The sequence below is a fragment of the Dasypus novemcinctus genome, chromosome 24, assembly GCF_030445035.2.
Source record: "Dasypus novemcinctus isolate mDasNov1 chromosome 24, mDasNov1.1.hap2, whole genome shotgun sequence".
Classification (NCBI taxonomy): Eukaryota; Metazoa; Chordata; class Mammalia; order Cingulata; family Dasypodidae; genus Dasypus; species Dasypus novemcinctus.
In genome coordinates, this window is record NC_080696.1 from 38,929,806 (window position 1) to 38,952,488 (window position 22,683).

Genomic DNA, 22,683 nt, shown 5'->3' on the forward strand with positions numbered 1-22,683 from the left:
CACTCCAGAAGGTCCCAGGATCATTTCCTGGAGCCACCTAATGAGAATACAAGGAGACACAGAAGAACACACAGTGAATGGACACAGAGAGCAGACAATGGAGGGGTGGGAGGAGAAATAAATAAATAAATCTTAAAAAAAAAAAAAGCCACAGGAGAAAAGCTTGCCATCAGAGCACTGAAATTATGGTAAATTCATTTAGCTAACGCTCACTAAAGGTTTTCTACACACAAGACACAAGGAGAAAAGAACACTGATCTTCCACTTGAGGTCAGAGTTTCTCAGGACATGGTCTGCAGAACACCCATATTAGAATCACCTGAAAAGATTCCTGTACCTCCTCCAGACTAATGAATCAGAATCTATCTTTCACAAATTTCCCAGGTAATACTCAATGAGGTCTGAGAACCACTGCTCTAAAAACTTTCAGGAAGAATCAAAGGGCATAAGGAGGGAAGTGGATGTGGCTCTAAGCAATTGGGTTCCCACCTACCACATGGGAGGGTCCCAGGTTTGGTGCCCAGTGCCTACTAAAGAAGACAGCAGCTGGCACAACAAGATGACTCAACAGGAGACACAAGGAAAACACAATGAGAGCCACAACAAAAGCAGGAGGTGGCTCAGATGATTAGGTGCCTCCCTCCCACATCAGAGGTCCTGGGTTCAGTTCCTGGTGCCTCCTAAAAAGAAGACCAGCACACAACAAATAGACACAGCAAATGCAAACAACAAGGGTGTGGGGAGAAATAAGTAAATAAAATAAATCTTTGAAAAAACAACAACAAAAAAAGGTATAAGGAAAAGTAGCTTGAGAAAGACTACAAAGGAGACAAAAGATATAAAAGAGGATGGTCTTTCATAAATGCTGCAGCTCAAGTTACTGACCTGATAGAAGAGTGAGCTAAATCTTCATCAGTGCCAATTGCTCTAAGGACATAAGATGGCTCCAGAGAGGCAGAGGTGCAGGCACTAAGGAGAGAGTCACAAGAGCCTTGCTAAATTCATCATCAATTACTTTTAGTCATAAACCCCTAGCCTTTTTCCCACAACCCCATGTCCCTGGTGTCACACCACAGAGACAAAAGAGACTTTCTAATCTGACCAAGCTAAAGAACCAAATGCTGGCCTGCTCATCCTGGGATGCAAACCTAGCTCCTCTGGCTGCTACAATGTAGATAGCCTCCTTGAGCAAAGACACAGCCAAGGGATGACAAAGCATGATGTCACATGAGCTGGGTTTAACAAAGAGGCATCAGAGGACTATGTGCTCATTCTTGAGGACAGAACACACCATCCATCTGTACCAGGTTTGAGGGCAGTTAAACCCTTGTTGGCTTTTGGAGCAGCCTTCACTTCTGAAGCAACTGGGCTCCTGTCTACCATACAGGAGGTCCATATAGCAGCAGAGCTGCTAGTATAACCTTAGAACAAATAATACATACCCTGGGACCACAAAAGGCACAAAATTCTACCTCAGGAAGCCCTTCCAGAGTGATAAACTTTTTGGCTTGTGCCCAGCCAGCTAAAAAAATAGTTAACAGTAGTTATATACAAAATGGCCTTTACCCTTATCTAGAACTCTTATCCCTGTCCTCCCCACATTGGGAAATTTAATAAGCTGTTATGGCACTTAGAGGGCAGGCTAATCAGCCCAGCCACAGACCCTGTATATCTGGTTTAACTCACCTCCCTGAAGATAAGGCAACATCCTTGAGTGCCATCAGCAAACTCTCCCCTTCCACATATGCAAAGGAGAGGTTGATACAGCCTAGAAGAAAGAATCACTATGAGAGGGGTCCAGCATCTCAAGTTCTTTCAGAATGGGAACAGAAAGGGCCATGTCCATACCTGGGTAATGTTGTTCAGGGTCTCCATTCATCACCACATCTGGAAGGCTCTTCATTATCTTCTGTGTAAGACGCTCTGCTAACTTTGAGATCCGCTTGTGGTCATACTGAGGAGCAGACAAGGGAGAACTCAACCAGCTCAGAGTCACCTATCATCCTATGTTACTTACATAGACCACTATATCCCCCAGCACTACACACAGTGCATGGTGTTTTAAGAGGTGCTCAGTAAATGGACACTGGTTAAAACAACCCAGAAACAAATGATCAAATAACTGCTAAAAGGGCATGGGTTTTGAAGACCCTAACACCTCCCTCAGAACAAGATGCCAGTAGCCCTGTGGCAAGGATGGGTTTTCCCAAACCTCCTCTTTCTGCTGATCATACTCATTCAGGGAAGCCTCAAATAGGACACCTAGCAGAGAAGAAGTTGTGGGTAGGAAATGCTTGCCCCATACCTCCATCTCTTGCTGTGCCACCTCACATGCAGCACCCAACCCCACCACCAATGGTGTGGGCACTGTTCCAGACCGCATACCCCGCTCCTGGCCCCCTCCACTCTGCAGGGCCTCTACACGCACACGGGGCCGGCGGCGGACATAGATGGCACCAACCCCTGGAGAAAAGAGTGTGGTTAAAAAAAGAGAAACATAAATGAGACAAAATATCACTTTCCAAAGGGATCAAAATATTCTTTCAACATTTCTGTAAGTTTGAAATACTTCTAAATAAAATAAATTGGGGCGAAACAGCAGTAAAAGCATAATATTTACCTAACTTATTTACTATAAGGAGAGTAGCTACCATAGGAAATAATGACCAAAATGGTTTAAAGTAGTTACCTACGCATGTATAAAATGATATTATGCATTGCAGCATTATTTGTAAAAGCAAAAGATGGGAAACTGCTAGGTGCCCATCAAGGGAAAGGGTAAATAAATTATGGTATGTCTACACAATGAAATATCAGATATATAAAAGAATGAGGGGGAAGCAGACTTGGCTCAATGGATAGGGAGTCCACCTACCACACAGGAGGTCCACGGTTCAAACCCTGGGCCTCCTTGACCCATGTGAAGCTGGCCCATGAGCAGTGCTGATACGCGCAAAGAGTGCTCTGCCATGCAGGGGTGTCCCCCACATAGGGGAGCCCCACACACAAGGAGTGCACCCCATAAGGAGAGTCGCCCAGTGCAAAAGAAAGTGCAGCCTGCCCAGGAATGGTGCCACACACACGGAGAGCTGACAGAGCAAGATGATGCAACAAAAAGAAACAGATTCCCGGTGCCACTGATAAGGATAGAAGCGGTCAAAGAAGAACAAACAGTGAATGGACACAGAGAGCAGACAACTGGGGGAAAGGAGAAGGGGAGAGAAATAAATAAAAAATAAATCTGTAAAAAAAAAAAAAAAAAAAGAATGAGGAAGCTCCTTCTGTTCTAATACTATCAAATCTCCAAGATACATTGTTAGAAAACTGGTGAAAATCAAATAAAGTCTGTACTTCAGATAAAATAAATAGATGCATGGTTAGTTGAAAAGAGCAAAAGGCAAAACAATGGGGACAGTATGCTATCTTCTGGATAAAAAAATGGGTGGATTGGTCTTTAGGGAGAAAGCATCACCTGGTACCTTGATCTGGACATCAATCAAGCTTGCAACCTCATAAACACCCATTGTAAAAGCTAAAAAATAAATAAAATAAAAGGGCAGGGGATGTAGTATATATACAAATACATAGACTAATTCTAAAAATTTACCCAAGGAACTGCCTTCCAAGAGGGAAAAGTCATAGCTGGGGAACAATGGTGGGAGGGAGAATTCTATTGTGTGCTTTTTTTTGTAGCTTTTGAAGTTTAAGCCATGAGAATATACTACCTTTTCTTAAAAGGCAAAACAAAAAATCAACAACTTTGAGGGAAAAAATGAGGAGAGTTCAAATGGGAGTAAAAAATGGTAGAATCTCCCAGGGTTTATCAAAACTCAAAAATGTGTATACCTGTGACTCTACAAACACAGGAATTTCAGACAACATATAAGCATGAGTATGCAAAGACATTCACTAAGTTGTCAAGTTTTTTTAATAGAGTGGGCACCTGATGAAGTTCATTTACTGAATCTTCTCCTACACAGAACAACTGTTCAGGCAGAGATTGGATACTATACAAACTAAGACAGTAGTCCCCAGATTTATTATGAAGGACTCCCGTTTTAAAATAATTTATGTAGCAAACTGCATTTATCAAGAAACACTTGGGAAACGGACTTTGGCCCAGTGGTTAGGGCGTCCGTCTACCACATGGGAGGTCCGCGGTTCAAACCCCGGGCCTCCTTGACCCGTGTGGAGCTGGCCATGCGCAGCGCTGATGCGCGCAAGGAGTGCCGTGCCACGCAAGGGTGTCCCCCGCGTGGGGGAGTCCCACGTGCAAGAGTGCGCCCGTGAGGAAAGCCGCCCAGCGTGAAAAGAAAGAGCAGCCTGCCCAGGAATGGCGCCGCCCACACTTCCCGTGCCGCTGACGACAACAGAAGCGGACAAAGAAACAAGACGCAGCAAATAGACACCAAGAACAGACAACCAGGGGAGGGGGGGAAATTAAATAAATAAATAAATCTTTAAAAAAAAAAAAAAAAAAAAGAAACACTTCATTACCCTATTTTAAAAAAAGCAAACAAATTTAAATATTCTACATTATTTGAATCTATGCAGTTCCTGAGTTCAGAAAGCAGGAGTTTGGATAGAGAAGGACACCTATATCTGCATAAGTGCTTATCAAAGCTTCCATTCAATAAGAGATAATTAGTTTTATCAAAGTATTTCTATCTGTAGTAAAAGCCAATAAAGGCACCAGTTTAGTTAAAGATAGAATGTCAACTGGGCTTTCTGAAATAGCTCACAAAACCAATCTTTGCAACCTGTGGGGACCCTTAAAAGAAGCCACCTTACACTCTTCCAGGAGTGTACACCTTGTTCCACAGGGTGTACACCCAGGTGATATACCCTGCCCAGATAGCTACCAAAGGCCCTCACTCCAAAGACAGAGGAGTTATTTGTTTTTTATGACTATTTAAGCTAAGTCACACCTTCCCAAGGCTTGGGAAAGGGACAGAACTCGAGCTTAAAGGCATTCTTAGGCCAGCAAGCATATAGGGAACAGACCTAAGTATCCCTGAGAGGCAGGAGCACAGACCCTTATAAGCCTTTAGGAAAAAAACGCTAATAGATATAAAAGCCTACAAGCTAGAGCTTGTAAGCCAAAGCAAAATTGGGAGTGAAGAGCTCAAAGAATGTTGCTCTGCATATCAACATGGAACAGACAACATAACTGGGCCTTTCTAGCTAAATTCGATATGACAAATTTCTCAACCATGTGCCTCCTAAGGGTATCCTAAAGGCACCAGGGAAGAATAGCCTGCTGAATAATAACTGTTAGGGTCTACTTAATGTAGGCAAATAATCTTTGCTATTGCTAAATGACACTTTCATTCTGCAGGGCACTCTGTATATATAATTTCTTCTGAGAGCAAAGTTAATCCAAATCACTCCAAAGAACATTTGTCCACAGCTTGCTGGGAGGTACAGAGAGAATGAACTTTAGGAGGTACCAGTAACATTTATTTTTTTGAGATAAAAATTCACATAAATTAAATTAACCATATTAAATACACAATTCAGTGGCAGTTAGTACATTCACAATATTGTGCTATCATCACCACTATCTAGTTCCAAAACATTTTCATCACCCCGAAAAAAGATCTCTGTTACCCATAAGCTGGTACCTTTTGGACCATAGATTTTGTGACCACTGATGCTCATGAGATCAATTTTCATGTCATTGACATCAAGTGGGATTTTTCCAACAGCCTGGGCTGCATCAGTGTGGAAATAGACCTTTCTGGAACTGCAAATCCGCCCTAAGGAAACAACAGAAGGAAAGATCCACAGCACAATGTTGGGAAGACAACTGGCAGTGGCCCCACAAAGCACCATGAGTTCTAAGACAAAACTGTTATCACAGCATTAGCCTATGGCCATATAGTAAATCACCTCTCTCTCTGAGTTCCAGCTTCCTTGACTGGAATAAATAAGAACAACAAAAAAAAGCCCTAACACCCTTGATGTTCTCATACATAGCACTCTTCCCTCCCCATTAACAGTAGCATTTCAGTATATCATATTAGCTTTTAGATCCCTTTTGACTTATACGAAGCACAGAATAACAAATCTATTTGTTAACTTGCCTAAGAGATAACAGGGTGAATCTCTGGCTCTAAATTGGGATAGTAGAGATGATCTAGAGAGAAAAACATGAAAGAAGGAAAAAAAGTGGAGGATTTTTATTTGATTTTTGGTGTTTTGTTTTGTTTGCACTAACTGCACTAAAATGGAAAGAGCATAAAGTATACTGGATCACAATTCAAATAATGGCTATGCCACTTACTCTAAGTCCTGAATAAGGCATTTTCCTTACTGTACTATAGAAAGTATTGTGGTTGCCAGCCTGCCACTGCTCCTCTAGGTGGATCCCAGTGGTAGGCGAGAATCAGGTTATACCCACAATATTCACCTATTTCCGCAATGGGCTGCTTCACTCCAATCTCGTTGTTCACGGTCATAACTGAGACCAGGCTGGTATCTGGCTGGATAGCGGCCTCTAGTTCCTAAGGAAATGCAAGAGTGAGGAGACTATGTTGCTATCAAAGGCCTCCCTAACCCAGAATGAAGGCAAGGTTAGTATTGAAAAAGGGCCTTTCACTACACACCTATCAGAAAGGTTAAAATAAAAAATAGTGACAACATCAAATGCTGGAGAAGATGCAGAAAAACTGGATCACTGGTGCATTGCTGGTAGAAATGTAAAATGGCACAGCTACTCTGGAAGACAGTTTGACAGTTTCTTATAAAACTAAACATGCAATTACCAAATGACCAGCAATTGTACTCTTGGGCATTTATCTCTGAGAAATGAAAATTTAAGTTCACACAAAACCATACACATGGGAACGCAGTGAGTCAAGTGACCACGTGGCGAGCCGAGTAACCGCACGGTGAGCCAGTGCCCATGCAAGTGAGTCACGCAGCAAGATGATGATGCAACAAAAGAGAGACAAAGGGGAGAGTCAAGGTGAAGTGCAGCAGAAACAAGGAACTGAGGTGGCATAGGTGACAGGGAACTTCTCTCCACTCAAGAGTTCCCCAGGATTGAATGCCAGTGAATCCTAGAGGAGAAAAAAATGAGAAGACAAAAGAGAAACAGATACAAAAGATCACACAGCGAATGGTCACAGACAGCAAAAACAGCAGGGTAGGGGGAAGGGGGGGAAGGGGAGGGAAAGGAGGAAAAATAAATAAATAAACCTTTTTAAAAAAAGAGAGACACAAGAAAAAATATATATATATACTGAGAGACACAACAAAGCAGAGAACAGAGGTGGCTCAAGCAATTAGGTACCTCCCTCCCATACAGGAGGTCCTGGTGCCTCCCAAAGATACAGAATACAGCAAGTGCAAACAATGAGGGGGTGGGGAGAAATAAATGAATAAAATAAAATGTTTAAAAAAAACAAAAACATATACATGAAAAGTAAATAAATAAATACAATTTTGAGGATGCTCTTTAAGCATTTGTTAAAATATTTCACAACAATGCAAGGTATGAGTGGTGGGGTAAGGTATGAAAGCCCTGTATGTTCTTATGCATGTCTGTTTTGTAAGTTCATAACTTTTACTATACACTTATTGTTTATGTATGTTTACATACGAGTGATTTAAAAGAAATTTAAAAAAACTTATGAATATTCATTGTGCTTTATCTATGAAAGCCAAAAACTAAGAAAAAAAAACAGATGTCTTTCAACAGGTTAATGGTTAAACAAACTTTGGTATTTATCCACACTACAAAATACTGCTCAGTAATAAAAAGGAACAAACTATTGATACAAACAACAATTTCAATGAATCTCCAAAGAGTTTTGCCGAATTTTTAAAAGCTAATCTAAGAAGATTACATATTATTGATTCCACTTATATGACATTATTAAAATGGCAAAGTTACAGAAATGGAGAAAGATTAGTGGTTGTAAAAGAGTAACACAAGTGATCACTGTGTTGAGAGAACCATTCTGTATCTCGACTATGGTGAGGACTATATGAATCTACTCATGTGATAACTTTTTATAGAACTAAACATACACACACACAAGTAGAAGTAAAACTGAGGAGATCTGAACAAGATCAGTAGATTGTATTAATATTAATATCTTGGTTATGATTTGTACTACAGTTTTGCAAAATGTTTTCTTTGAGGGAAACTGGGTAAGGGGTATATGAGATCTTGTATTATTTCTTACAATTGCATGTGAATCTACAATTATATAAAAAGAAGTTTAATCAAAAGTGGAAGGGGGAAGGGTGACTTTCCTACCCAAGGTTGTCAGAGTAAGAGGCAAAGAACAGAGTTAGTAGTGAGGAACAGGGTTACTATTAACTACACGGACGCAGGAACCACATCTGAATAAAAAATTACATATCTTAGAAGAATTAATTAACTCACAAACATCTATTACATCTTTCCTGATAGTAGTTCTAACGTGTCTCAATGTTAATGTTCTTTCCCAGATCCATGTTTACTTCCTTCATAGCACTTATCCTAATTTGTAATTATTACATTTATATGTTTCCTTACTTATTACCTATCCCCTTGACTAGAACATAAGGTCTGTGGGCAGGGGCTAGGCCTGTCTTGCTCATTCCTCCATTCCCAGTGCCTGGCACTGTGGTGCAATAAGTAGCACTAAGTAAAAGAAAGGCACTATGCTAAATATTACAGGGAATAAAATATAGAAAATATTCAATTGTAGCTTTCAAGGAACAGTTGGCATGTTCATACAGCAGGGCACAGAAGTAAAAAGTCAATAAGTCTTAAAGGAATTCAGGGAAGAAAAAAAAGAGATTAGAATGAGTTGGAGTAGTCAAGGAGATTTCATGAGAGAGGTGGGACTTGTACTAAGTTTTTAAAAAATAGAGGAGATTTAATCTTAAGTATGTGGAAAGAAGAGGGATATAGAGTAAAGATGAGGGTATATATGAGGAAAGGCACAAAGGAGGACTGGCCATAGCACAATAGGGAGATGTGAAGGCCAGTGTGGTTTGAGTGGAGGATTTTATGAAGGTGCACAGTGGTCAGCAAGACTGAAACAGTAAGACAAAACCAACACATACATTCTATGAGGCCAGTATTACCCTGACAGAAACATCAGAAGAAAAGAAAACTAAAGATCAATATCCCTTATGAATTCAAAATTTTAGCAATAAACTCTGAACAAAATACAAGCAGACTAAATCCTGCAAGAGATCAAAAGGATCACACACCAAGATTGACCAAGGTTGGCTCAACATATAAAAATCAATCAATGTAATAGTGTTAAATAATAGGGGGATATATGGAAAAAATATATACCAAATGTAGCTAAGCTATGGACCATAGTTAGCAGTAATATTTTAATGATGTTCTTTCATAACCTGTAACAAATGTTCCACAACAATGCAAGGTGTTGGTGGAGGGATGATGTGTGGAAATTCTGCATGTTATGTATGATTGTTTTATAAGCTCACACCTTCTCTAATAAAAAATATAATAGGGTGGACTGGGGGAAAATACAACAAATATAAAATACTTTGGTTAGTAGTAATATTTTGAGGATGCTCTTTAAGCATTTGTTAAAATATTTCACAACAATGCAAGGTATGAGTGGTGGGGTAAGGTATGAAAGCCCTGTATGTTCTTATGCATGTCTGTTTTGTAAGTTCATAACTTTTACTATACACTTATTGTTTATGTATGTTTACATACGAGTGATTTACTTCAATAAATTTTTAAGTGAAAAAATATATATGTATGGGGAAGCAGATGTAGCTCAAATGGTTGAGTGCATGCTTCCCATGTACTACAAGTCCTGGGTTCAATCCCTGGTACCTCCTAAAAAATAAAAAATAAAAAAAATAAATTAAAAAAAAACATACATACATACATACATATATATATAAACTAATTCGCCTGAAGCTTATGCCTCTGGCACGTGCCCATTTTATAGTTTTAAAAGACAAAGCCAAGTTTGCTATATTGGTAGAAACATGCATTTTGTTGGCTTCAGTTGATTCTTTGTAGAGCACCCACCAGCCAAAAACCTCTATATTATGTAATGCCTAAGTTATGATCCAGAGCACTAGGGCCAGACTGACCTAGGCCCTCTTCCTCCTTTAAAAAATAAGGTAGGGAAGCAGATGTAACTCAACCAGTTGGGTGCCTGCCTATCACATGGGAGGTCCCAGATTTGGGTCCCAGTGCCTCCTAAAAGATGAGCAAGTGCTGCCTCCTGCTACAACAAGCTAGACACCACCTCCCGCTGCAATGAGCTGATGTCACAAGCCAGCAGATACTGCAGCCCACAGGGGGCAGGTGTGGCTCAGGCTGTTGGGCACTTGCCTCTCATGTGGGAGGTCCTGGGTTCAGTTCCCAGTGCCTCCTGGAGAAGGTGACCAAACAATGAGCAGACAGAAGAGAGAATCATCTGAGGGAGGAGGGGATAAGTAAAGAAAAATAAAGTAAAAATTTTAAAAATAATAATAATAAGGTAACAGTGAATCAAGTGTAGAACAATGGGGGAGCAGATGTGGCTCAAACAGTTGAGTGCCCACCTCCCACACGGGAGGTCCCAGGTTCTGTTCCTGGTGCCTCCTGAAAAAGCAAACAAACAAACAAAAAGAGTAGAACCACATTTGCATAGAACCTGTTAAAATGCTCTGCATTAGGGAAGCAGATGTGGCTCAACTGATAGAGCATCCATCTACCATATGGAGGGTCCATGGTTTGATCCCCAGGGCCTCCTGACCTGTGTGGTAAGCTGGCCCACGTGCAGTGCTGCTGCTGCTGCATGCAAGGAGTGCTGTGCCACACAGGGGTACCCCCTTGTAGGGGTCCCCCACGTGCAAGGAGTGCACCCCACAAAGGAGAGCCGCCCCATGTGAAAAAAGCGCAGCCCGCCCAGGAGCGGCACCGCAAACATGGAAAGCTGACACAGCAAGATGACGCAACAAAAAAGAGATGCAGTTTCCCACTGCCTCAGGATAATGCAGGTGGACGCAGAAGAACACATGGCAAGTGGACACAGAGAGCAGACAACCAGGGGGAAGGGGAGAAATATATAAAATAAATCTTTAAAAAAAAAAGCTCTGCATTCATTTAGTGTTATTAAAAAAAAAAAAATCAATGGGCGGCGGACTTGGCCCAGTGGTTAGGCCATCCATCTACCACATGGGAGGTCCGCGGTTCAAACCCCGGGCCTCCTTGACCCATGTGGAGCTGGCCCATGCGCAGTGCTGATGCGCACAAGGAGTGCCCTGCCATGCAGGGGTGTCCCCCGCATAGGGGAGCCCCACGCACAAGGAGTGCGCCCTGTAAGGAGAGCCCCCCAGCCCGAAAGAAAGTACAGCCTGCCCAAGAATGGTGCCACACACACGGAGAGCTTACACAAGATGACGCAACAAAATGAGACACAGATTCACAGTGCCGCTGACAACAACAGAAGCAGACAAAGAAGACAATGCAGCAAATAGACACAGAGAACAGACAACTGGGGTGGGGGAAAGGGTAGAGAAATAAATAAATAAATAAATCTTTAAAAAAAGAGAGAGAAAAAGACAAGGAGATCCATACTCCCTACTTCTATTCAACACTATACTAGAGGTTTTAACCAGGGCAGTTATACAAGAAAAAAAAGAAAAGGCATCGAGATTAGAAAAGGGAGATGTAAAACTCTCTTTTACTCTCTTTTCACAGATAACATGAACTTAAAAATATATAAAATCCTAAAGCATCCACAAAAAAGTTATTAGAGATAATAAACAAATTTACCAAGGTTGCAAAATACAAGATCAATTCCAAAACTCAATTATATTTCTAAACACTAATAGCAACCAATCCAAAAATGAAATTTAGAAAAACAATTCCATTTACAATAGCACCAAAAATAATAAAATACTTAAGAATAAATTTAACAAAAAAAGTACAAGAATTACCACTGAAGAATATAAAATATGACTGAAAGAAATTAAAGAGCTAGATAAATGGAATGAAATCATGTGTTCACGGATTAGAAGACTTAACATTGTTAAAATGGCCATATTCCCTAAATTGACCTATAGATTCAACATAATCCCTATCAAAATTACAGCTCCCTTTTCACAAAAATTGACAAACTATTCCTAAAATTTATGTGAATTACAAGGGACTCAAATAGCCAAAAATAATCTGGAAAAATAAGAACAAAGTTGAAGGACTCACACTTTCTGATTTCAAAATTTACTACAAAGCTACAATCATCAAAACTGTATGGTAGGAAGGAGACGTGGCCCAGTGGATAGAGCATCTGCCTACCACATGGGAGGTCTGAGGTTCAAACCCTGGACCTCCTTGACCATGTGGAGCTGGCCCACGTACAGCACTGATGCGTGCAAGGAGTGCCGTGCCACGCAGGGGTGTCCCCCGTGTAGAGGAGCCCCACACACAAGGAGTGCGTCCTGTAAGGACAGCCGCCCAGCGCGAAAGAAAGTGAAGCCTGCCCAGGAATGGCGCTGCACACACAGAGAGGTGACACAACAAGATGACGCAACAAAAAGAGACACAGATCCCGTGCTGCTGACGACAACAGAAGCGGACAAAAGAACACTCAGCAAATAGACACAGAGAACAGAAAACTGGGGTGGGGGGGAGGGGATAGAAATAAATAAAAATAAATCTTAAAAAAAAAAAAAAAAAGACGTATGGTACTGACACAAGGATAGACACATAGACCCATGGAAAAGAATTAAGAATCCAGAAAGAAACCCATATATTTATGGTCAACACGGTACTAAAACAATTCAATGGGGAAAGAACACTCTTTGCAATAAATAGTGCTAGGACAACTGAATGTCCACGTGCAAAAGAATGAAGCTGGACCCATACCTCACATCATATACAAAAATTAATTCAAGATGAATCAAAGACCTAAGTATAAGGGCTAAAACTTTAATACTTCTAGAAGAAAAAATAGGTCTTAATCTTCATGACCTTAGATTAGGCAATGATTTCTTAGATATGACACCTAAAGTACAATCAAATAAAAAATAAATTGAATTTCATCAAAATTAAATGTTTGTGCTTCAAAGGACACACCAAGAAAGTGAAAAGACAGAATGAGAAAAGTATTTGCAAATCGTATATCTGATAAGGGATTCATCCAGAATATAAAAAGAACTCATACAACTCAACAAGAAAATAAAAAATCTATTGAAAAAACTGGGCAAAGATTTATATAAAATGTAAATACAAATCAATTTATAAAGATAAAAGGAGATTAGTGGTTATGTAGGTCTTAGGAAGGAATGCTAAAAGGTGTGGAGTATTTATTTTTGGAGTAATGAAATTGTTCTAAAATTTTTGAGATGGTAAATATACAACATTGTGATTATACTAAAAGTCACTGATTATACACTTTGGATAGAATAGCCAGAAAGAGCAGCTATGTACAGTGGGGGAAGCAAGAGATTGAGAGGTGAAGAATTTTCTTGTTTGTCTGTTTTTTTATTATTATTATTGAAATAATGAAAATGCTCTAATAATGATTGCAATGATGAACGCACAACTATGTGTTTTTAGCAAATACCATTGCTTGTATACTTTGGATGAATTATCTATTTATTAATATATATCAATAAAATTGATTTGTTTAAAAAAAAACTGGGCAAAGGATTTGAACAGACATTTCCCCAAAGAGTATACAAATGGCCAATAAACACATGAAAAGATGCTCAGCATCATTGGTCATTAGGGAAATGCAAATCAAAACCAGACCACTTCAAGCCCACCACAATGGCTATTATCAAAAAAATGGAAAATAAAAAGTGTTGGCAAGGAAGTGCCTTCTATGAGCTACAGCCAATGTACATCACTATTGCTGGGTGGTGGGAATGTGGGGAAGCATAGGAAAACTACAACTGGTGTGACCTATAGACTGTGGTTAACAGAAATACTATAATATTCTTGCATCAATGTCAAAGATGTACTGTGTTGATAATGGAGGTGTATGGAAAAAGTGTGCCAAATGTGTGCTATGGGACCATGGTTGGTGATTTAACAGTCTGATGATATTATCTCATAATCTATAACAAATATTCCACCACAGTGTGGTGTGTTGGTGAAGGGGTATTGTATGGGAATTTTACACATGTAAATCATATACATGATTGTTTTGTAAGTTCACAGCCTATTAAAAAATAGGGTGGACTAGAGGGAAAATACACCAAATGTAAGATAGGGACTATAGTTCGTAGTAATATTTGACTATGTTCTTGTATGGTTTGCAACAAATGTTTCAAACAATGCAAGGTGTTGGTGGAGGGGTGATGTATGAGGCTCCTAAATGATGTTATGCATGTTTATTTTGTAAGTTCACAATCTTTACTATACACTTATTATTTATGCATGTTCATGTATGAATGATATACTTCAATAAAAATATATTTTTTAAAAAGTGTTGGCAAGGATGTAGAGAAATTCCAACCTTGGTGCACTCCTGTTGGAAATATAAAATGGTGCAGCTGCAGCAGAAAAGAGTTTGGCCTATTAAAAACAGTTTAACGATTCCTCAGAAAGTAAAGTATCATCCAGTAATATGGAATATATCCAAGGGAACTGAAAAACATATGTTCACCCAAAAACCTGTAAATAAATGTCCATCATAGTATTGATAATAGTCAAAAGGTAGGAAAAACTCAAATACCCATCAATTGATGAATGGAGAAACAAAAGGTTATATACACATACAATGAAATAGTATTTAGTCATAAAAAGGAATGAAGTATTCCATGGACAGAGTGGGGAATAGGGAGTGACTATGCATATAGGGCTTCTTTTGGGGTAATAAAAATGTTCTGGAATGATGGTTGCACAACTATGGGAATATAGTAAAAACCAATGAATTTAACCATTTAAAAGGATAAATGTTTATGGTTGTGAATGATATCTCACTTAAAAAAACATGCCAAGGACCTTGAATGTCAAGCAAACAAAATTATACTTCATGCCAAAGGAAATGGGAAATATCTCAGGGTTTTGGGGCAAAGTGAAAAAAGATCAAAGGAGAGTTTTAAAAATAAAAGTGTGGTAAAGGTCTGCAAGACTGACTAGTAAAGGTCTGCAAGACTGACTAGAGGGTGGTGGCTAAGGGACTAGTTCAAGTAGCGCAACTTAAGTCCAGAGGTAGCTAAGATCTAAGATACAGCCAACTAAGGGAAGGAAAGGAAAAGAGTAATTTCAGGCATTGGAAGGAAACAGTCATGGACATACTGACTAATGTGAGTGAGAAAATAGAAAGTGAGAAGAATGATATTAATAAACATTGTAGAGTTTGGAACTAAGGGCTCTATCTATAAACTGTGTTTTAGGATTTGTCTAGGAATGCTGGTATCCAAAATTGAATGGACAGAATGCTAATGCTAGACCCACTTCCTGAAATGGAGATAAAAGCAAATGGATAGGAAGCGGATTTGGGTCAACAGATAGAGCATCCGCCTACCACATGGGAGGTACAGGGTTCAAACCCAGAGCCTCCTGACCTGTGTGATGAGCCGGCCTATGCACAGTGCTGAGGCACGCAAGGAGTGCCCTGCTACGCAGGGGTGTCCCCCGCATAGGGGAGCCCCATGCGCAAGGAGTGTGCCCCCTAAGGGGAGACACCCAGCGAGAAAAAAGTGCAACCTGCCCAGGAGTGGCACCACACACAAGGAGAGCTGAAGCAGCAAGATGACACAAAAAGAGACACAGATTCCCCGTGATGCTGACAAGAATGTAAGTGGACACAGAAGAACACACAGAAAATGGACACAGAAAGCAGACAACTGGTGCGGGGCGGAGAGGGAAAGGGGAAAGAAATAAATACAAAATAAATCTTAAAAAAAAAAAAAGGGAACTGACCAAAGAAAACTCCACCTCTTCTTTAGGGAAATGAGAGACATCGGTGTATGGAAGGAGAAAACCAGAGCTCTGCCATGGTGATGGTCAGTTCCTGACATGCTGTATGCATATTCAGTGACTCTCCTACAAACCAGGAAGCACTAACAAAGCTGAGAAAAAAGTTATCCAGAAAAAAGGAGGATGGTACATGCTTGAGGGGAATACATTCTCAGTTTCTCTGCCAGGCCTGTTTCTCTAAACCCCACCTTAACCATTAGATCTAGACCTTTAAGCTCATGCTGAGGCTAAAGAGAGAGATTTACAGGCTGAAGCCAGGATCCTCTTATTTTGTCCCCTCTTCCCAAGAATTACTCCTACCTTCAGGTTGATGATCCCACTCTTCTGCACTGGTAGGTAGGTGACCTGAAAGCCTTCAGCTTCCAGTGAACGGCAGGAGTCCAAGACACATTTGTGTTCAGTCTGGGTAGTGATCAAGTGCTTCTTCCGTGACTTATAGAACCTGGCTACCCCCTAGAAAGTGGTGGTGGTGGAAGGAAGGAGAATACAAGTCAGACATCCTATTACAAACAGAAAGGGAACAAGGACAGAAATGGGAAAGATGCTTATCCTTGGATCCCAAGAAAAAGTGCCCCTCTTTTATACCTATCTCAATAGCAAAGCACGTCAAATCTGGTGACAGTGATGCCTAAGGCTGGAAGTATAGAATTGAGACTAATACACTTATTCCTTGCTGATGGTAGTAGCTATACTATAATCTCTTCAGAGAGTCATTTAGGAAGATGTCTTAAAAGCTATATTCAGGGGAGTGACTATGGCTTAAGCAGTTGGATGCATGGGAGGTCTCAGGTTCAGTTCCCAGTGCCTCCTAAAGAAGACGAGCTGATGTGAAGGCCTGGCACAATGAGATGCTGCAACAAGGAGAGACAATGAGATGTCAACAAGCAGGGAGCAGATGTGGCTAAAGCAACTGGTTGCCTCCCTCTCACATGGGAGGTCCTGAGTTTCATTCCCGGTGCCTCCTAAAAAGAAGACAAGCAGACAGAGAGCACACAACGAACAGACACTTAAGAACAGACAGGTGGCAAGGGGGAGAAATAAATAAATATATACATATTTTTAAAAATTTTATTCAGGGAAGTAGATATGACTTAGCAGGTGGGCTCCTACCCACCACATGGGAGGTCCCAGGTTCCATTCCCAATGCCTCCTAAAGAAGATGAGCAAGACAGTGAGCTGAGGCAATGGGCTGGCACAGTAAGCTGACACAGCAAGATAAAGCAACAAGGAGATATAATGAGGAAATACAATGAGAGCTACAACAAGCAGGGAGCGAAGGTGGCTCAAGAGATTGGGCACCTCCCTTCCACATGGGAGGTCCCAGGTTTGGTTCCCGGTGCCTCCTAAAGAGAAGATGAGCAGAAACAGAGAGCAAATGAGTGCAAATAACAAGGAGGAGGAGAGTAAATAAAATAAATCTTTAATAAAAAGCTATATTCAGGGTAGTGGATGTAGCTCAGTGGTTTGAGCACCCGCTCCCCTTGTACAAGGTCCCAGGTTCAATCTCCAGTACCTCCTTAAAAAAAAAAAGCTATAGTCACACTTTGATTTTAATCCTTCTTTCAGTAACCTTAGGCAAATAGTTCAAAAGATAGATGAAGCTAGAGACAAAATGTGCTGTAGTTAAATTTATAATTCTTAGAAAAAATTTTTAAAAAAGATTAAACATATCCAAAAATAGAAAAGAATAAAGAATAAAAGACATGTGACAATTTGTGAAAATATTGAAAGAAAATTCATATGCATATGTATAATTTTGTTCTCTGCAGCAATACCAAGGAAACTGCCAAGAAAATTAACTGCAGAGAGGACTAGGGGTCAAAACAGGAGAGGAAGGAGAGAAGACAGGCTTTTCTTTTTAAAACTTTCTATAAGGTTAAAAATTCTTAGCACTTGTGCCTGAGTTGCTTATTCTTAAAAAAATAAAATAAAGAACAAAGTAGAAATAATAATAATAATAAAAAAAGAAATTAAAAAAAAAAAGAGTGAGCAAATGTGGCTCAAGCAGTTAAATTCCCCCCCAACATGGGAGGTCCTGGGTTTGGTTCCTGATGCCTCCTGAAAAAACAAAAACAAACAAGCAAAACAAATGGAAAAAACAACTGAGGGAACCAATGTGGCTCAGTGGTCGAGCACCAGGTTCCCATATACAAGGTCCCAGGTTCAGTCCCAGGTTCAATCCCAGGTCTCCAGCACCTCAAAAAAAAAAAAAAAAAAAAGAACTGAATTTACACACTACCTTATCCGAAAAAGGATTTACATCAATAATGTAAATCAAATGGGGAGGAGAGTAAGAGTGGGAGTTCAAAATTCTATTAAATGTAAATTAAATGATCTCTATTTTCTCTCTCTCCTCAGCTACTACAGTGTAGAATTTTCTAATACCAGACAGTTTGCTTATTCTACTCATCTGGGAGACTACGAAGAGCAGTCACTACTATTCTTAGCAATCCTTGACCTCTCTAGGCATGGGATCTATGGAGACTTTCAAAGCAAATATTTTCAAAGTTTGAAAATACTCCCCATTCCAGAATTCATCACGACCTTTGGTGGGGATCTCCATACTGGTTCAGTGGTCTCTGCAGTAAAAGAAAGGATGCCTACTGCTAACCGGATCAGGAGACTGCTGATGATTCTGGAGCTTGTCCCAGGCGCCCGACACTCAGTCCAATGTCAGAGAAAACCAACACTGGCTGAGAGATACGAGGTGGGGCCAGAGCTGAACCGTCAGCAGGTCACAGTTCATCAGAGCTTTGACATTCATTCAAGTGATCTAGAACTAGGACAGTCAAATGAGATTAAGTTCTATGACTACTAAGAGTGGAATTTTACTTGCGTTAGCACCAAAGATATACGTCCCAAGGAGAGAGTAACTGATCTAAGAATAGGTAAACAAGTGAATGCCTGCAGAGGGCACCACCCACCAGTATTTCAAAATGGGATTATCTGAGGAAGTAAGAGGAACTTTTTGCAAGCAGATATAATAAAGGAAGAGAGAGCCCTGAAATCTCATATGTAAGGGTGAAATTGGGGTAAGAGGAAGAGAAGTATGCCCAACTATAAGTGAATTCTGGATTTCATTGTGACTAGAGCAAAAGAATAGATTACTACTATCTACTCTCTAAAGTTTCTACTGTCCTAAAAACCAAGTGGTTCGTGTGGAGCTGGCCCATGCACAGTGCTGATGTGCGCAAGGAGTGCCATGCCACGCAGGGGTGTTCCCTGCATAGGTGAGCCCCACGCGCAAGGAGTGCGCCCCGTAAGGAGAGCTGCTCAGCGCGAAAGAAAGGTCAGCCTGCCCAAGAATGGTGCCACACACACAGAGAGCTGACACAACAAAATGACACAACAAAAAGAAACACAGATTCCTGTGCCGCTGACAACAATAGAAGTGGACAAAGAAGACACAGCAAATAGACACAGAGAACAGACAACCAGGGTGGGGGGGAAGGAGAGAGAAATAAATAAATAAATAAATCTTTAAAACAAAAACAAAAAACCCAAGAGGTTAATGCTCTCACTAAGCCCAGCTCAACATGAAGACTTTAAAGTAGATTACAGGGAAGCAGATGTGGCTCAAACAGTTGGGTGCCTGCCTACCACATGGGAGGTCCCAGGTTCAGTACCTGGTGCCGCCTCTAAAGAAGAAGAGCATACAGTGAACAGACACAGAGAGCAGACAGTGAGTGCAAACAATGCGGGGGTGGGGGGAGGGTGGCATTTAAATGAAATAAATCTTAAAAAAAACAAAAGTAGATTGCAAAGGTGTAACTGAGGGTTAAGAATTAACAAATGATTGTGATTACTAAATCCTTCACAGAAGCCTTTTTACTTTCTAGTATATTGTAGAATAGCCAAAAATAAATAACTGAAATAAACGAAATGTATTGAACTAGAATCCAAATGCCTTGATCCTGAATGATTGTAAATATAATAACCTTCATCTTGTGATTGTAAAAACCTTATAATTGGTACCCCCCAATCCTGTTTTATAACTTTGAAGTCTTATGAACACTATTAATGAAGGAACCTGAGCCAGCCCAGAACTAACCCACTTCATTTACTCATTAGCGTAAATCTGCCTGTCCTTGGCTACTATAAAACAATCAGAATTATCACAGTTCAGGGAGAAAGATTATAGGCCATTAGGCCATCTGCTCTCCTTGCTATGCGCTAGCAATAAACTCTTTCTCTCTTTGAAACCCCAGTGTCTCAGGAATTGGCCATTTGAAGTGCATCAGACAGAAAAGAACCCCACTTTTGCTCTAACAAAGGGTTGCAGGAGGCAACAAATGAGAAATGTAGATTTGTGTGTATCTTCTCTTCACAATGGGGTGGGTGGGGAGGGGTGGGAAATACATATCCAAGTGATGGTGGGACAAGTCAAGAGAAGCTAGATAGGTCCTCTGGTTCCCATCTCTTACCTTAATTGCTATGTTGTTGGATTCAGTAGCACCACTAGTGAAAATGATCTCACGAGGATCAGCCCCAATCAGAGACGCTACTTGCTGCAAGTCAAGAAACAGAGAAACATAACATTAGTTCCTCAAGCAAGTACGTGGCTTCAGGTAAAACTGGGACAGAGTTCTCTAGTCAAGAGAGCTCCACTGCACTCTACCAAAGGCCCAGTTAGAAACCCTACTCCTAATAGAGCAGACTAGGGAGAGATTTAGTTACATCCCAGATCCAGGCTCTTTTCCAAACCAAACCAAAATAATAACAATAACATTGTTGTTGTTTTTTAGTATAAGTGCTGCCAAAGCGAGCACATTGTTTTTGTTTTTTAATGCACTTCTTGAGTTCTCAGTATGTACAGGTGCTGTGTTAATAAGCACTTCCTCAGCATTGCCTCCTTTATTTAATCCATCCAAGTACCCTAGGGAGTAGGAACTATTTACACTTCCCATTTTAAATGGGAGGAAACTGTGGCTTAGAAAATTAGGTAATTTGCCCAAGGTCATTTAACTAGGAAATGCTAGAACTAATTAAATGCCTGCATGTGAGCTCCAGTGTCTGCTCACTGAATCTCTTACCCAGTGAGCCCAAAACCACCTCCATCCACATCCAAGTAAGAAACGCCTTCCACAGGACACTGAACCTGACCCTGGAACCTCCCAGACTCCTCTGTACCAACCTGGCGAGCATGTTCCATGGCTGCCTCACTCTCCCAGCCATAAGCATGTGTTCGGGAATGTGGGTTCCCATAGTAGTTGACAAGGTAAGGGAGCATGGCATCGAGCACCCGTGGGTCCTGAGCACAACAGGATAATCAGTCTCTCTGAGCCCTTAGTCAACTGAGGCCCCACTCCATCCCTTCAGACCTGCCCATCCTGCCTCAATACACTCTCAACCTTTCAGCATCGATTAGGCCTTAAGCATTCTTCCATCCTCTTCCTCTCTAGCCAAGCAATTTCAAATAAGATTATTCCACCTTCCCCTCAGGTAGCCTACAAACATTGCCTTGTTCTGGTAGCTATTTCTGCAGATGTTTCCATTGCTGCCATGCAAAGTGATCAATGAGGAGCTGGGACATGACACAGCCCAGGCAAACATTGTTTCTCACACGAGGTGAAAACATGCACTAATATTTGAGTGTGCATGATGTGCTTTACATCTTTTAACCCATTTAATACTTGCCCAAGTTTACACAGTTACTGGCAGTCTCACTAATTCCACGCTTTCAACTACTACATTTAGAGTGCGTGCACTTAAGTGCTTTGACCAAAGCTAATAGCTAGTATGAAGCAGAACCATTTTAGTGGACTGGAACTTATATCTTCTGACTCCTTGTTTCCTTGTTTTTCCCAGCAAATCTCAATGGCTCTCATTTGTACAAGAACCTAGACTTTCTGTGCATTATCTCTATCACTTAATTTTATAATCAGCCCTGGGGAAAGCTGTCCCTCCATCCTTACCAGAGGAGTTGTAGCTTGCACATCCATATAGAGAGGTCGCAGCACTGACTCGGTCTCTGAAGCAGCCGCTGTATCTGAGGGAACAGTAGACTGGGGAGCATGGTCTACAACTGACAAAAAACGGAAAGTAATGGCTGAGAAGGCATCCAAGAGGGCAGAAGGCAAAAGCTGGATTGACGTGAGATGACAAGTTTAAGAGCTGCTGGGGGTCGAATCTTAATAGAAAAGGAGACATTTGCGAACCTGAGCAAGCAGCAAAAGGAGGTAAGGATGGAGAGAGAGAGGGTTCCCGCATGGGATTTGGGACAATATTCAAACTCTCGGGGAATGGGGTTGTGTTCTGAAGGGCAAAGCCATTCAGAAAGAATGTAAAGTAAGTGAGTTCTCCTTCAAAGTTTAGTGGTGGGACGGGAGCCTCAAGGAGGATGTTTAAAACCTGACCAGGTGAAGCCTGAAGTCCGAGCTTCAGACGCTGAAGGCCCGCAGGCAAGGATCTGAGGGGCGGGGGAGTGAGGACGAAATCAACGGTTCGGATAGGTGGCCAGGGAAAGTGTACGGAGGCAGCTAAAAGGAGGAATACGAGGGTCTGGGCTGCCGGACAGGTCAAGGGGTCTCCGAAATATTCAGGTGCGTTGTCGCGCAGGGAAAAACAGTCTGCGCTTCTCGGGAGGGAAGGAGGGAGCGGCGCCCTGAGCGTACCGCGCAGGTGCAGCCCCCGAGTGGGCGCCCCTGGCCTGGGCCCGGGAACCGCTGTCACCGCCGCAGCCACCCGTCTCCAGGCAACTTGCCGCAGTAGCATGGTAAAGACAGCACAGTCCCGGGTCCGAAGCGGCCGTGGTCTTCAGCCCTGGG

At 41.2% G+C, this 22,683-nt stretch overlaps 1 protein-coding gene across 1 annotated transcript in view; it reads right to left on the reverse strand.

Annotated features, from left to right (window-relative positions):
- Positions 1-22,662, reverse strand: part of NFS1 (NFS1 cysteine desulfurase) — a 26,931-nt gene extending 4,269 nt beyond the window's left edge. The window contains exons 1-11 of the mRNA XM_004482418.5: positions 22,531-22,662; positions 21,832-21,941; positions 21,051-21,167; positions 20,341-20,424; positions 16,217-16,369; positions 6,413-6,506; positions 5,625-5,759; positions 2,306-2,463; positions 1,849-1,954; positions 1,687-1,768; positions 886-969 (exon numbers count right to left, since the gene is read on the reverse strand). Of these exons, the coding sequence (XP_004482475.1) occupies positions 886-969; positions 1,687-1,768; positions 1,849-1,954; positions 2,306-2,463; positions 5,625-5,759; positions 6,413-6,506; positions 16,217-16,369; positions 20,341-20,424; positions 21,051-21,167; positions 21,832-21,941; positions 22,531-22,630 (1,223 nt within the window). The 5' untranslated portion in view covers positions 22,631-22,662. The remainder of the gene's footprint in view (positions 1-885; positions 970-1,686; positions 1,769-1,848; positions 1,955-2,305; positions 2,464-5,624; positions 5,760-6,412; positions 6,507-16,216; positions 16,370-20,340; positions 20,425-21,050; positions 21,168-21,831; positions 21,942-22,530) is intronic.
- Between the last annotated feature and the right edge of the window lie 21 nt (positions 22,663-22,683).